Source organism: Xyrauchen texanus, chromosome 14 (assembly GCF_025860055.1).
Source record: "Xyrauchen texanus isolate HMW12.3.18 chromosome 14, RBS_HiC_50CHRs, whole genome shotgun sequence".
Classification (NCBI taxonomy): Eukaryota; Metazoa; Chordata; class Actinopteri; order Cypriniformes; family Catostomidae; genus Xyrauchen; species Xyrauchen texanus.
This window is the reverse complement of record NC_068289.1, coordinates 13089197-13102996: the sequence shown is the minus strand read 5'-3', so window position 1 is coordinate 13102996 and position 13800 is coordinate 13089197. Positions and strand designations below refer to the sequence as shown.

General features: G+C 37.7%; 1 protein-coding gene across 1 annotated transcript in view; it reads right to left on the bottom strand.

The window, feature by feature from the left end:
* Positions 1–13800, bottom strand: part of LOC127654875 (unconventional myosin-XVI-like) — a 277645-nt gene that overhangs the window by 16577 nt on the left and 247268 nt on the right. Inside the window, exon 34 of the mRNA XM_052142405.1 lies at positions 12586–12671. Coding sequence (XP_051998365.1) covers positions 12586–12671 — 86 coding nt within the window. The remainder of the gene's footprint in view (positions 1–12585; positions 12672–13800) is intronic.

Sequence of the window (13800 nt, the reverse complement as noted above, 5' to 3'; positions counted from 1 at the left end):
GTTTTCACTGCATAACAACCAAACACACCGCCACTTCTAAGTCATCATTTGACTTGCTTGGTTGTTAATCTTGCTTGGTTGAACATTTTGTTTCTTGTCTTCTAAATTAATTTGTGTTTTATTCACAGAGAAGCATCATATGCCACACTGGGAATACAGCTGTCGATATGCTCCCTGAGGATCCCAGAACCATCTCATTATTTTCTCATTTTCAAAGCTAACAGAATCCTTGGCTTGAAAATCTACCATTGATTCAAATTGCAAACAGTGTTTTTTGAAGATTAGCCTATCCACAAGCAGTGGAACTTGAGGACAAACAGGGCAAGTGCTGCAGTTCAATTGGCAAGCAGAGGGATTGAATGGAAGTGTATTGTTGGGAGAGGGTTGCGTGGGCCCCTGTACCATAGACATAATAAATACATAGACGCCCTATTGACCGCTTTGGAACGTTGCTGCGATACGTCAACGCGTCCGCCATTTTGCGGAGGGCAAGACTGCGCCGTAATCAAATGCAAGTAAACGGGTGAGTTGCGGTTTTTCTGGATAAAAACAAAAATAACGTTTACATTTATCAACCGATTTCAGTGGTTTCTGTACATGGTGTACAGAAAGTTCCATCTCTAGTTATTTAAAATCTCGATAGTTAGACTTAACTACTATAACATTTTATTTTTTAAATAAGGAATTGTCAAAGCTCAGGCTTGTCATGTATTTGGCTTTTTATTCTTGGATAAGAATTGTGAAGACCCCCATACTGAGATATAATTTAATTTTCATATTAAATGAAATAAAGTTTTCTTATTGTGGAAAAAACATTTTCTGTCTTTAATCCGATTTTAGCTTCTCTTATGCTTACAACTGAGCCATTGAGAAAATGAAACAAATCAGCAAATCACACATGCAGGTCCTTTCTGTATTTTTATAGCACTAAAATATTGGATATTTACAGATAGATACTCCAAATATACAATAACAAAGATAACTGATGGATCCTTTATGATAATACATATTATATGGACGGTCCAACTACAGTGCAATGCAAATAGTAAATATAAGATAAAGTGAGAAGTAATAGTAAATAGTTTAGTGTATAGTCAATAAAATAAACAAACAGTATACAGCAAATAAAATAGTAATGAATAATTATATAATATCATAAGTACAATAATATAATAATTATAGGTAATAGCATATACTTTATGTATAATACTATAATAATAGCAATAGAATATGAAATATTAATTACAGAATATAGTCAATAAAAATTAATAAGTTAAATAGTGACTAGTACAATAATTTAACACCGTAACTATAATAGATTGATGAATCGCAAGTGGTATAATATAATAATAGCAAATACAATGTAATATTAATTGCAGAATAATATAGACAAAAATAAAAATAGTAAATTATTCAACTCCCGTTATGAGAGAAATGGGAATGTTGCCCTCCGCAATATGGCGGCCCGTTGACGTACGCTCCAGCGGCCAATAGGGCGTCTATGTATTTATTATGTCTATGCCCTGTACGCACAGCTTGTGTGCTCTGATCTGATTACAGCCACTAAAAGAGCAAAACACAGACCTTGATCAGGCAGTTTGTTTTGATTGGACACCACAGAACCCAATTGTGCGTACTCACAAAAGACACAGACTGCTGATTACGGTGTGTGTATTTGAAAGGGGGTGGCCTTGTGTAGCCTGTATGAGGTGTGGTTTATATTCAAAACGAAGCTTGGAGTTGCCCAACAAACAAAATCAATGCTCATGTGATGTCTTTCAGAGGATAGGCATTCTACACATGCAAAGAAAACAGACTGAAAGGTCTTGTATGGAGGTAAGGGATTAAGGCTGTCCTCATATGCACTTTGGTATATTTGGACACACTATTAAAGGGATAGTTCAGCCAAAATATAACATTTTGTCATCATTTACTTGCCCTCATGTCATTTAAACTTGAATTACTTTCTTCCATGCAACACAAATGTACATAAGATACACAGAATGTCCAAACTGCTCTTTTCCACACAATGAAAGTGGGGCTATCAAGTACCAGAAGAACAAAAAAGCACCATAAAACAGTCTTTATGACTTGTGTGCTATATTCCAAGTTTTTGATGCCATGTGATTGCTCTGTGTCAAAATTCAAGTCATTATTCACTTAAAATGCTTTTAAAATCTTTCTTGACAGCCATGTTAACCATTCACTTTCATTGTATGTACAAGAGAAGCTTGGACATTCTGATATAAGTAGCTCATTTAGTGTTCCATGAAATAAAGTCATTGGGGTTTAGAATTATATAACAGAATTGTATTTTTGGGTGAACTATCCCTTTAAGCGACGCCTCACTCTCTAACCAATGAACATAAACATATGAGTCCAAATGCAAGCTTCGTAAATCAAGAATACGCCTGCTTCTCTGCACGTTCCTGAAGAGCCTCTAGTCTGCAGAGCATTTGAGGACATCTTAAAGCTCTGAAGCCTTGACAGGCATATCAAACCAGGTTAAGGCAGGACAAATCTGATAATTGAAGGGTTTTGCAGGCAAAACTGATAACCGTGTCACTCCTAAATCTATATTAGCCAAAAGGTAGAAGGCAGAGGATGTCTGGGGTCAAGTGCCCTACAGAGCTCAAGTATATATGACCAAGTTCAGGCATGAAACTCTGAATGGCGCAAGCTGGTAGGTTATTTTAACCTGTTATCTGTAAGCCAATCGGCTGACATGGTGTAAGTTGATAGGTCCTTTGACGTGTAATCAGATAGCCATTCAACTTGTATACCTTCTCTTTGCCTAACATTTAAAATAGCTTAGATTGCAAGTAAGATGGTTTCACTGCATCACACTGCGAGAGTTTCCTCATAAACCCTCCCCTTCCCCAGCTCAACCTGTCTGCTACAGGGGCTTGTTTTTATGTCTAATTGTGCAGCAGCATGTCATTCATGCTTCGTGCAGCATGTCTTGGATTTTCCTAATTGTGCAGCAGCAGCGTAGCAGATCTTGTCCGCTAAATCGTTCAGATAGTTGCTGCAACTGCAGATGCCTCTGGTTTCAAGCATTTGGATACCAACCACAAAGCGTTTTTAACGTATCAGGGATGGTCTTTTTGGCAATTTTGTTTTTGAGTACTTTACAAATATGTAATCCCAATACTTCACTATTCAGGGATGGTCTTTTTGGTCATTTTTTAAATTCTTTTGAGTACTTTACCAATATATAATCCCAATATTACACTATTTTTAATTGTTGGTCTATATACTTGCAGTATGTGTCAGACAGATGTTTTAGCTCATTGCGTCTAATCTTTTTCTTCAGTGTCTTGCACCATGAGTGTCAAGTTTTAAGACAGCATGTCAAGTTACAAATAGTTCAACTTTTAAAAACACGTATAAATAATTTTTATCAAAACGAACCATCTAGCTGTGTCAAAGGATGAATGCGTCTTGTGTGAACACCCTGTTATCTCGTCTGCGTGCTGAGCATTTTTTGTCTGAAAGCCACAGTGAACAGTGATGTGTCAGAATGCCAGGTACTTCCGAAAATTAAAACATACTTAATCACAAAATTTAAAATGTGACCCGTTAGCCAGATTCTTTTAGAGTTGTCAATGGAAAAAAAGTCATGCAATTATTGTGGTCTCATGATCGATCACTGGAATTTCCGAGTACTTGGGTAGTCGTGCCCATCCCTAATATATCTCCATTTGCAATATTATTCACTATTATCTCTGGACATCTGTGCGGCACATGTGAACATTTGTTTGTGGTTGAAACGTTAGAGCAAGTGCTATTGATTCAGTGACATGGCTCTGCTCCATACTCCCTCTAAGGCATGATTCAGCAGGCAACAATGAGTGCCACAGTATGAGGACAAACTCCATAAGAGCTTCTGTCTCAGAAGAAAATCAATAAGCAACATTTAGGAAAGGAGAGAACACAAAAAGGTAACAGACTGAATGAGGGATCAAAAAGAGCAGGGTTGCTATGTATGCAGCAACAAAAGAAGAGCCAGTGGTGAGGAATTGTTGAATTTGCACAAAAACTGCAGCTCATTTTCAAGTGAACAGAGATTTGACTATAAAACTGTGACTGTGTCTCCTGTCTTACATGTTCAAAAAGTATCTGTGAACAAGAAGCACAATTATGTGCTATTTGTAGGTTGACTGTACATCTGATTCTCAAGAATATTACATTTAAAGGAATAGTTCACCCAAAAATGCAATGAGATCATGTCTGTCAAGATCCAACATGGACAAGAAAACACACACATAAAAGTACCATAAAAGTAGTCCATATAATAGCTAAGTGAAATGTCTTTATTCACTGAAAATATGTCCCTCTGCTTTAGCTCTCAAAACAAATATGGCAATTTCAATTAAATAAGATCACATGGAAAACTATAGCTTTTAGTGTTGTTGCCATCAAATGGTGTTAATAAGCCATTGTTGTGGTCCATTTCAGAGCTTCAACAGAGGGGAACTATCAGTTCAACAATTCAGTTCAACTTTAATTTATGTTTGTTCATTATACAAAGCTATTTTTTGCATCTGAAGACTTAGAATATTTCACAACATGTATACTACATTGTTTATGGTTCTTTTTTAGTGCCCCCAATAATTTTTCTTGTTCCATAAAATAAATACAAAAATAACAGCATACATGTTTGAAAACACATGAGGGTGAGAATATAATCACAATATTTTAATTTTGGGGTGAACTATCTCCTTAACAATGATACTTTGATACTGTAAGACAACATTATCATGTATGATCCTGGATCATAATAGTGGTGGCCTTCCTTATCACTTCCCAAGAGCTACTCTAATAAATGTTGCAGTGAGCTGCAGTTTCCTTCAACAGCATGAAAAAAAAAAAAACAGGACACATAAAAAAAAGGGAGAGTGCGAGGTGAAGGGCAGCCAGTGAGGTACTGTGCTGCAGACCAAACTCACCCCATCCCTACACAGGCCTGGGGGCTAATTCAGCCCCCCAGCCTACAGCGCCGCCCCTGCACCGAAGGGCGAGAAGTTGAGGTGACCCCTCTGAAAGAGAGGAGAGAGAGAGCATTCAAAACACATATATAGCATTTCTTACATTCTTTTCACAGCATGGAATCATGTGCTTAATACATGTGAGTAAATGTAGCAATGTGCACTGCAGGCATTTTATTATTGAAAGCCAGGGAAACTTCCACAAAGTGACTTTATCAACACAAGGTTGTTCTGAATGAAGAGGCAGAGTCTATTTCAAGATGTGCAAACAAACAACATTTCGCGGAAATTACCTTTTCACCAGTATGCAAAAAATTCTGCTAAATACAGTGGTCGCCTCAAGTTCACACAGGTATAGGGTGTTTTCCAAACTGCTTTTTTGCATCCTTCAACGGCACTACCGGAAGGGGATGCAACTCAAATGGTCGTTCCAAACGAAAGTAAGAAAATATTTTTTTTTCAGGAAGGACCCTTCTACAAGACTGTTAGTGAGTTCCCTTCAGAGTACCCACTTCAAGAGCTCTGCCTTTTGAGTGAGTAGGGCATCGGGATGATCACTTTCAATTGGAATTTGCCCATGGTTCATCATATTAAATTATACATGCTCCACTATTGTTTGACAACCAACATTTTTCATAAACTTCTTATCCTAATATTAAACAATTTATCTGTTGTTTAAACATTTAATACATAAAAAAAAAAAATTTTTGCTTGAAAAATGTGCTATCTTTCTTCTTTCTCAAATTATGTAATTTGTCAATATTTTCTTCCATCCCAGCTTAATATTTTTGGTTGATATTTAAGGTTTGCCTTTATTTAAGGTTTATTTTGCCCCAAAATATAAACAATGTGGCGGAATGGTGCTTCCTAAACATTTCTCCATTTGTTTAAGCATTCCAACCAACCTGGTACAGCAACATTGACTCAACCAATGGTGCAAGTTTAGGGTGAGAGCTGACTACATGTACATTTATTCATTTAGCAGACACTTTTATCCAAAGCAACTTACAAATAAGGAGTACAATAGAAGAGATTCAGCCTATGGTAGCAGTAAAAAGAGAAGTGCTGTAATACAAAGTTGCAAATTGCTTAGCAGAGAGGAAGGTGAGAGGAAGGTTATTTTTATTTTAATAGAGAAGAAGACATTAGAAGGATTGGGTCAAGTGCTGGTGAAAGAGATGCGTTATTAGATGTTTCTTGAAGGTGGCTAGAGAATCAACTGCTCGGGTGGGGTTTGGAAGATCATTCCAGCAGCGAGAAACGGATGAAGTGAAGGTCTGGGAAAGAGATTTTGTGCCTCTGTGAGATGATACCTTGAGGCGTCGCTCACCCACTGATTTTAAGCTTCTGGAGGGCACATAGACTTGAAGTAGCTAGTGTATATAGGGGGTTGTGAAGCCAATGGTTTTTCTGTAGGCAAGCATCAATGCCTTGAATTTGATGCGAGCAACCAGTACAGTGTGATGAAAAGAGCCTTAACATGCGCTCTCTTGGGCTCTTTAAAGGCCAATTGTGCCGCTGCGTTCTGGATCAGTTGATGAGGTTTAACTGTACATGCAGAAAGTCCTGATAGAAGAGCATTGCAGTAGTCAAGTCTAGATATAACAAGAGACTGGAAAAGGAGGGCAGACAGAGGAAATTGGTTGGGCTGTTGGGCTTATTTATGCAATTACATTTGGTGACACGAGTGGTGCAGTAATAACACCCTTCACCTTGAATATAAATGCCATTCTATATTGTTATCAAATGCAGTGACATTCATACATTTTAAAGTGTGGTATAAGTGTCCGAATACTGTTTGGGGTCACTGTATTTACAGTTTAGAGTGCAATAGATCTCTGAGGGTTCATCACATGACAGTCACCATCTACAGGACTGTGTGATCCACAGCATCTCTGTCAGAGGAGATGGCCTCTTCCGTGTCCTCTTCAATCCTCCATTACCAGACTGGCAGTGCATGAACACTTTATTCCTTCTGCTGTAATTTTCTAAGCAATCTTCTCAATCCATCAGATGCATTAAGACTAAGATGGACTCTTAGATCATGGTTTTGGCCTAATCTCATAACATAAGACCCCATGTTATCTATATGCTAGGGTACTTCTAAAAGTTTACAAAACTCATATTTAGCAGATATCCACATATAAAATATACAGTCTTTTTCTTCTGGGAAAACAGATTAAATATATTGATCATGCACTAGACAAATTGTTCAATCAAATTCTCTAGAATGAGAATGTCCCTCCCCCTAAAACCATTTGCAACTGACAAGCAAGTAGCAAATCATGGTTCATGGCCCTAGGCTTCAGCTTTAAAAGGAAATACGTCAACAGAGGCAAAACATTTTTTAAATACAATCGTAAAACAATTTCATGGGGTCTTTAACTGGTCTGTTTGGACATCAGAGTGCACTTCATGGCGTACATGACGTTTAAGCATTGTTTTATTCTATGTTTTGTTTACGCATATTTGGCACAGTACGGTGAATCTGAAACTTCAGTGTAAAGTTACCAGAGGGCTGAGTATTTGTAGTGAGTGAGTACATACTCTAGCTGATGTGGTTTAAAAGGTTAGTGTCCAATTTCAGAGAGTGCTAGTGTATAGATTCACTTAACTCTGTAGGGGGCAATTCTGTACCTGTGAATATTTCATCATCCATTTGAATAATTAGGTGTAGGAGATGGGTTTGCATCTGTACAACAGCGTGTATATTGTTAAAGATTTTGTGGGCATATCCCTATAGCTTTTTTCCAGCCACTTCCTGGTTTCCATTCCTGTGACCTTGACCCCTATCATGTGACACAGGCAGGAAACTGAGGACAGGTATGGGATCCTGTAACCAGAGAGCCTGTGGCATTCAGACCTTCTTGAGGTACAGAGCATCTCGGGTATCACAAGTGAAATGCAAAGGGCACCCTGTTGTTAAAAAAGTCAACACAACATTTCGATACATGCTTGAGACTTTAATTGCCCCAAGCACAAGGGATTTCTATAGTTCTAAACCATTTGGATAGGGAACACTCAGCTGTTTTAAATAAAGTGGTCTGACAGAAGATTACATAAGGTGCAGGAAAGAGTGGTTACACTGTTTGTATGTTCATTAGGATAATGACAGGCTTCTTTCATTCTTAGCCTGGGCCAGCACAGACTGGACTGGAAACACAGAATGCAGAGGTCATTACAGATACACTAAGATGCACCTTGCTCCCTCTTTTAATACAATCAATGACTCTCAGCCAGAGAGTCAGAGCAAGCACACTAACCTGTATTAGTTTGAAAACACATTAAATTCACATTCATGAATTAATGTTCATGTCTCTCATCCACACTATATTAGCATTTTCCTCCACCAAAAACATCCACTAGTACTAAATACTTTGTAAAACATTGTGTTAGGAAACTGAAAATGGAAAAGGCATTTGAGTGGATGTGACCTTAAAGGGATAGTTCACCCAAATCTTTTAATTCTCTCTTCATTTACTCACCCTCATGCTATCCCAGATGTGTATGACTGCCTTTCTTCTGCCAAGCACAAACAAAGATATTTAGAAGAATATCTCCGCTCTGTAGGTCCATACAATGCAAGTGAATGATGACCAGGCCTTTGAAGGTCCAAAAAACATATAAAGACAGCATAGAAGTAATCCATAAGACCCCAGTGGTTCAATCCATATCTTCAGGAGAGATATGCTATGTGTGGGTGAGAAACAGATCAATATTTAAGTCCTTTTTTAATCTAAATTCTCTTCTCTGCCCAATATGTGGCAATACACACAAAGAATGTGAATCGCCAAAAACAAAATAAGAATGAAAAGGTGAAAGTGGAGATTTATAGTCAAAATGACTTATTCACACCTATTATATCGCTTCTGAAGATATGGATTTAACCACTGGAATCTTATGGACTACATCTCCACTGCCTTTATATGTTTTTATGGAGATTCAAAGTTCTGGCCACCATTCACTTGCATTGTATGGACCTACAGAGCTGAGATATTATTCTAAAAATCTTAATGTTTGTCACAGACTTAAAATATCACAAAGAGCAAATCCCATCTTGTATTGTGCACTTTGCTTTACACTGTTCCAGTTTAAAGGTTTGTTGTTTTGCATTTAATAGCAAGTTGCCCATATGATTTTACGACAAGTGCATGCATTTCATGGGAGAGCACTTCAAGGCCACCATTTTATATACATAGTACACATATTCATAAATCATTATGGCTCAGCACAAGTAGCATAATGTGGGGTCCTTGGCAGGGGGCCACAAATTATGTATAGAGACTGACAGGAGCACTGTGGTGGGTATAAGCCACACACAAACTCGCTCTCTCGCGCTTTCAATTATTATAAAAGAACATTTCCATTACTAGAACTCATATATGATTTGTTGAGCAAAGTATGGAGATTATGCAGGAATGAAAAAAGTACAAGAAACATGTTCTGAAAGATACAAGTTCTGTTCCAAAACCTATTGAGCTGCCTTGCTATCTACACAGGCTGCTTGTGAGGAATCTCAAAAGGGATTAGGCAGCAACATAGCGCTTCTCACGTGAATCACGCAAAATATACGATTCACATTTGATTAAATTAGTTTCATTTTAGCATGTTGCTAAGCTAAAGACTTGACACTCTTTTAAGCCTAAATACAATAAGTACTAATACATATTAGGAAAGTACATTTAAATGGAATTGAACTATGTTTTTATCAATATTTTTCAGTATTGAATGAAATGTATATAAAGTCGTATGCATTTATTTTTGTCTCATCTCGTCTGCCATCTTCGCACATTTTTTTTGAATGAGCTTGTCTGCAGTGCATTCTAATATTGACTTCTCTGGAAAGGGTATTTACGATGTTACCTTACATTTTGGGCAAAATCTGTTATCTTAGGTCTAGCATAATTCTGATGCCTACTTTCACGACAGCCTAGAATGGTAAATGGTCTGCTCTTATATAGCACCTTTTAACCTTATCGGTATTCAAAGCGCTTTACACTGCATCTCATTCACCCATTCACACACACATTCACACACCAATGATGGCAGAGCTGCCATGCAAGGTGCTTGCCTGCCATTGGGAGCAACTTGAGGTTCAGTGTCTTGCCCAAGGACACTTCAGCATGTGGAGTCGTGTGGGCCGGGAATCGAACCACCAACCCTGCGATTAGTGGACAATCCACTAAGCCACAGCTGCACCAAATACCACCTGAGCCACAGCTGCACCAAATGCTGCCTAAAAAGGCAGCTCACTGTTTTGGAACAGAGTCAAAGTCATTCAGCTCTGATGAAATATTTACTTGAGACGGTACAGTCACAGCAGTGCAAAATACTCTACAAAGCACATAAACTCATAAAATGAGCATTTGACTGCTATAAATTCAATAATTCTCTCTATGCTGTCAGCAAGTGACAGAGCCATATATTTGTATTCAATACCATCAGCAGATGGTTTCTGCTGTAGCCATGGCTTTATGTGCGTGCACGATTGCATGCAAAAGTATTGTCTTTTTCAATGTTACTACCAACAGGATTTCTCATTCCTAATATGGTCTACCTGTTAGTGATTGGCAAACATATACATTATATACTGGCCATGTCATGCCATGAATGTCACGGTCATAGCTATCTATAAAGGAGATAACCCATTGACGTTTTTTTTTACTTTTTTATAAAAAATGCACATCACAAACCCTATGTACTTCAGACTTTCTTCAGCACCAATCCCATGTTTGTTTTTTGTGATTTAAATTTTTAGCAAATCTTCTCAAACTCAAAATTTAGTGAGGTTTGTGCTTAAAACTAGATCACAATTTACTGTTTAACTTAATCCAAGATATATTCTCTGAAAACAAGTAAATATGCTTCTCAGGTTAATACATAATACAAGAGTCATGACATACTCTTTTTTTCTTGTTTTTTTTTTTTTTGTTTAATCGTTTTATCATCTTCCCTGAGGCCAAAGTTGTTTTTTTGTAAGTAAATATTTTTTTGCTACAACAATTTAATAATATATGATCATTCTCAATCCTCTCTCTGGCACTCTGTCTAAAATGCTCAGTTTTGGCTAACAACGTGCAGCCCCTCAAATACAGACATATTTCAAACTCAATCGGAAGAGAATGAATAAGGTCCCCAATATTATAAAACTACATTTCAAGATTTTCATATAAAGCGCATCCAACACATTGCATCCAGATATATTAGACTGTTCACTGAAGCACAGCAGCACCATAAACTATCAAACAGTCATGACATTTGAAATATTTATGAATTAAACCATTTACTTACGGTTTTGCCATCAGGTTCAAGTGTTTTTTACTGCCCCATCCTTCAATAACAGTTGCTTTGTAAAGCTTAAATTTTATTATGACTGGTTCACAAGCAATCCCTCTGATACAGAAAAGTCCAAAGCACGGTAAAACATGAGTTTCAGGCTGCACTGAAACGCATCAAAATAGTCAAAGATGTCCGTCTAGTTCATGTTTATATACACAAACAATTAAAAATAGCTCAGATGGGTGAAAGAACATGTCCAGGATGTGTTTGTGCTCAAAAGAGCAAGACCCAGAGCAGCTGGTGAAGCAAAATGGGGTCCCCTTTTCAGGTTGTAACTTGACACTGCATCATTTAAAAGTGGCGAGAGTTCATTAAAAAAATTTAAAAAAATAAATAATTCAAAATAGCCCAGATGGGTCCCTTTTGCTGTTCAGGAATTGTTCGGCCACACTAGGCCAATTTGTCCTGCTCTCTCTCTGAGTACGAATGGAGTGCTATTGGGCGGACCAAGGGTGTGATGATGTAAAGTAGGAATTTATGTTTTTTCACTGTTGAGGTGGTTATGTATTAATGGGCCCCCTTGTGATGTAGGAAAGTTGTGGAAGAAGAGAACGTGGAGTTTTTGCGGCTTGGTTTCAATAAATGCTTTTATCGCATTGGGGATTTAGTTTTGAGTTATGGAATTGACAATATATTTTATTTATAGTACAATGACCTCTTGTATGTAAAAAAAAAAACAAGGAAAATTTGATTCCTCATGACTTGACCCCATTTAAGGATGTCTAGATATCTTTATGGCCATCAGATATTTAAGAAACATTCATGGAACCAAACGTCAAAAAAAATTATTCAGCCTGAGTATTTTTTCCTCAAACCCTAACATGACCCTAACGCTTTTTTTAAGTTACAGATTCCCAACCCCACTAGTCAGAGAAAGATACTGTACAGAGAAGGAGAGAAAGATAATGTTAGTGAAGCTGAAAGCTCTCAGTGTCCCCTGCTTGAGAAGCACAGAGGACACACAGTGATCATTTCAACCTCTTCCCACATAGGTTCCACAGCTGAGAAAAGCTGGACCAGAGCACCACCTCTCTCTCTCTCTCTCTCTCTCTCTCTCTCTCTAATGGACCTCTGAATATGATCTCCAGATAAGCCTCCATGCTTTTCATTTGGCAGAGTGCTGAGTCTGGACTGACATGGAACCGCTCTCACTTTCATTACCCATGATTACATCTGCCATTTAGGGTCATGGGAGACCTGCTCCCCTCGGAAGAGAGGATGACAGATGCTTTAAGAGAATGTGTACATGCTTCACCTGAGTGTGATGGCTGTCCATGTGCCTATGTAACGTTGAGGTACTGGATGGGTTTGACTTTGGATGTCCCTCATCTTCCAGCGTCCCTGTTTAGAGAGAAACGAACAGATCTGAAATGTAACATGTACACAATGTCCAAAATTTAAAAATAAATAAAATGTATTAACACTTAAAGTGTCAAATGCTAGTAAAAATTGGCTTTAGCGAGTAAATAAAATAGTTGGTTGTCAAACAGTGCTTGCCCACTTTTTCAGCTGTCTTGGTTTTGGAAGTATTTTTCCCATAGATTTTTTACTTAAGGTTTTTATAAAAAACTTTACAAGAGTTATAAGTCATGAACCAAACCAACCAGCTCCGAGCTGAATCGCATTACAAATTTTGATTTGAAGCAAAAAAGCATTTAAAAATCATACAAAAAGACAAAGTTTCAAGACTCTGTTAAACATCTTTAATGAGGAATTGAACTATAATCCCATGTAGCATTGTGAATGGCTTAGTAAACATAGTAATATATAAAACTCCTAAATCAAAGTTGTTGATTATAAGTATAGAATCAATACACTCACTGAACACTTTCTTAGGAACACCTACTTATTCATGCAATTATCTAATTAGCCAATTGTGTGGCAGCAGTAATATGAATAAAATCATTCAGATACGGGTCAGGAGCTCCAGTTAATGTTCATATCAACCATCAGAATGGTGAAAAATGTGGTCTCACTGATTTCGACCGCGGCATGATTTTTGGTGCCAGATGTGCTGGTTTGGTTCTGTAACTGCTGATCACCTGGGATTTTCACACACAATAGCATCTAGAGTTTACTCAGAATGGTGCCAAAAACAAAAACATCCAGTGAGCGCCAGTTCCGTGAATGGAAATGCCTTGTTGATGAGAAAAGTCAACCGAGAATGGCTAGATTGGTTTGAGCTGACAGAAAGGCTACTGTAACTCAGATAACCACTTTGTACAATTGTGGAACAGAATAGCATCTCAGAATGTACAACACGTTGAACCTTGAGGAGGATGGCCTACAACAGCAGAAGACCACGTCAGACACTTTATTAAGACCATAGTGTTCCAAATAAAGTTCTCAGTGAGTGTATATTTCAAGTATATTGCAAAATAATCTGTTATATACACAAATATAAGTAGTTAGAATGTGTAGAAAGACTGGCCGCGATACTCTGACTGGTGGGTTTCCCCTCTCAGGATCA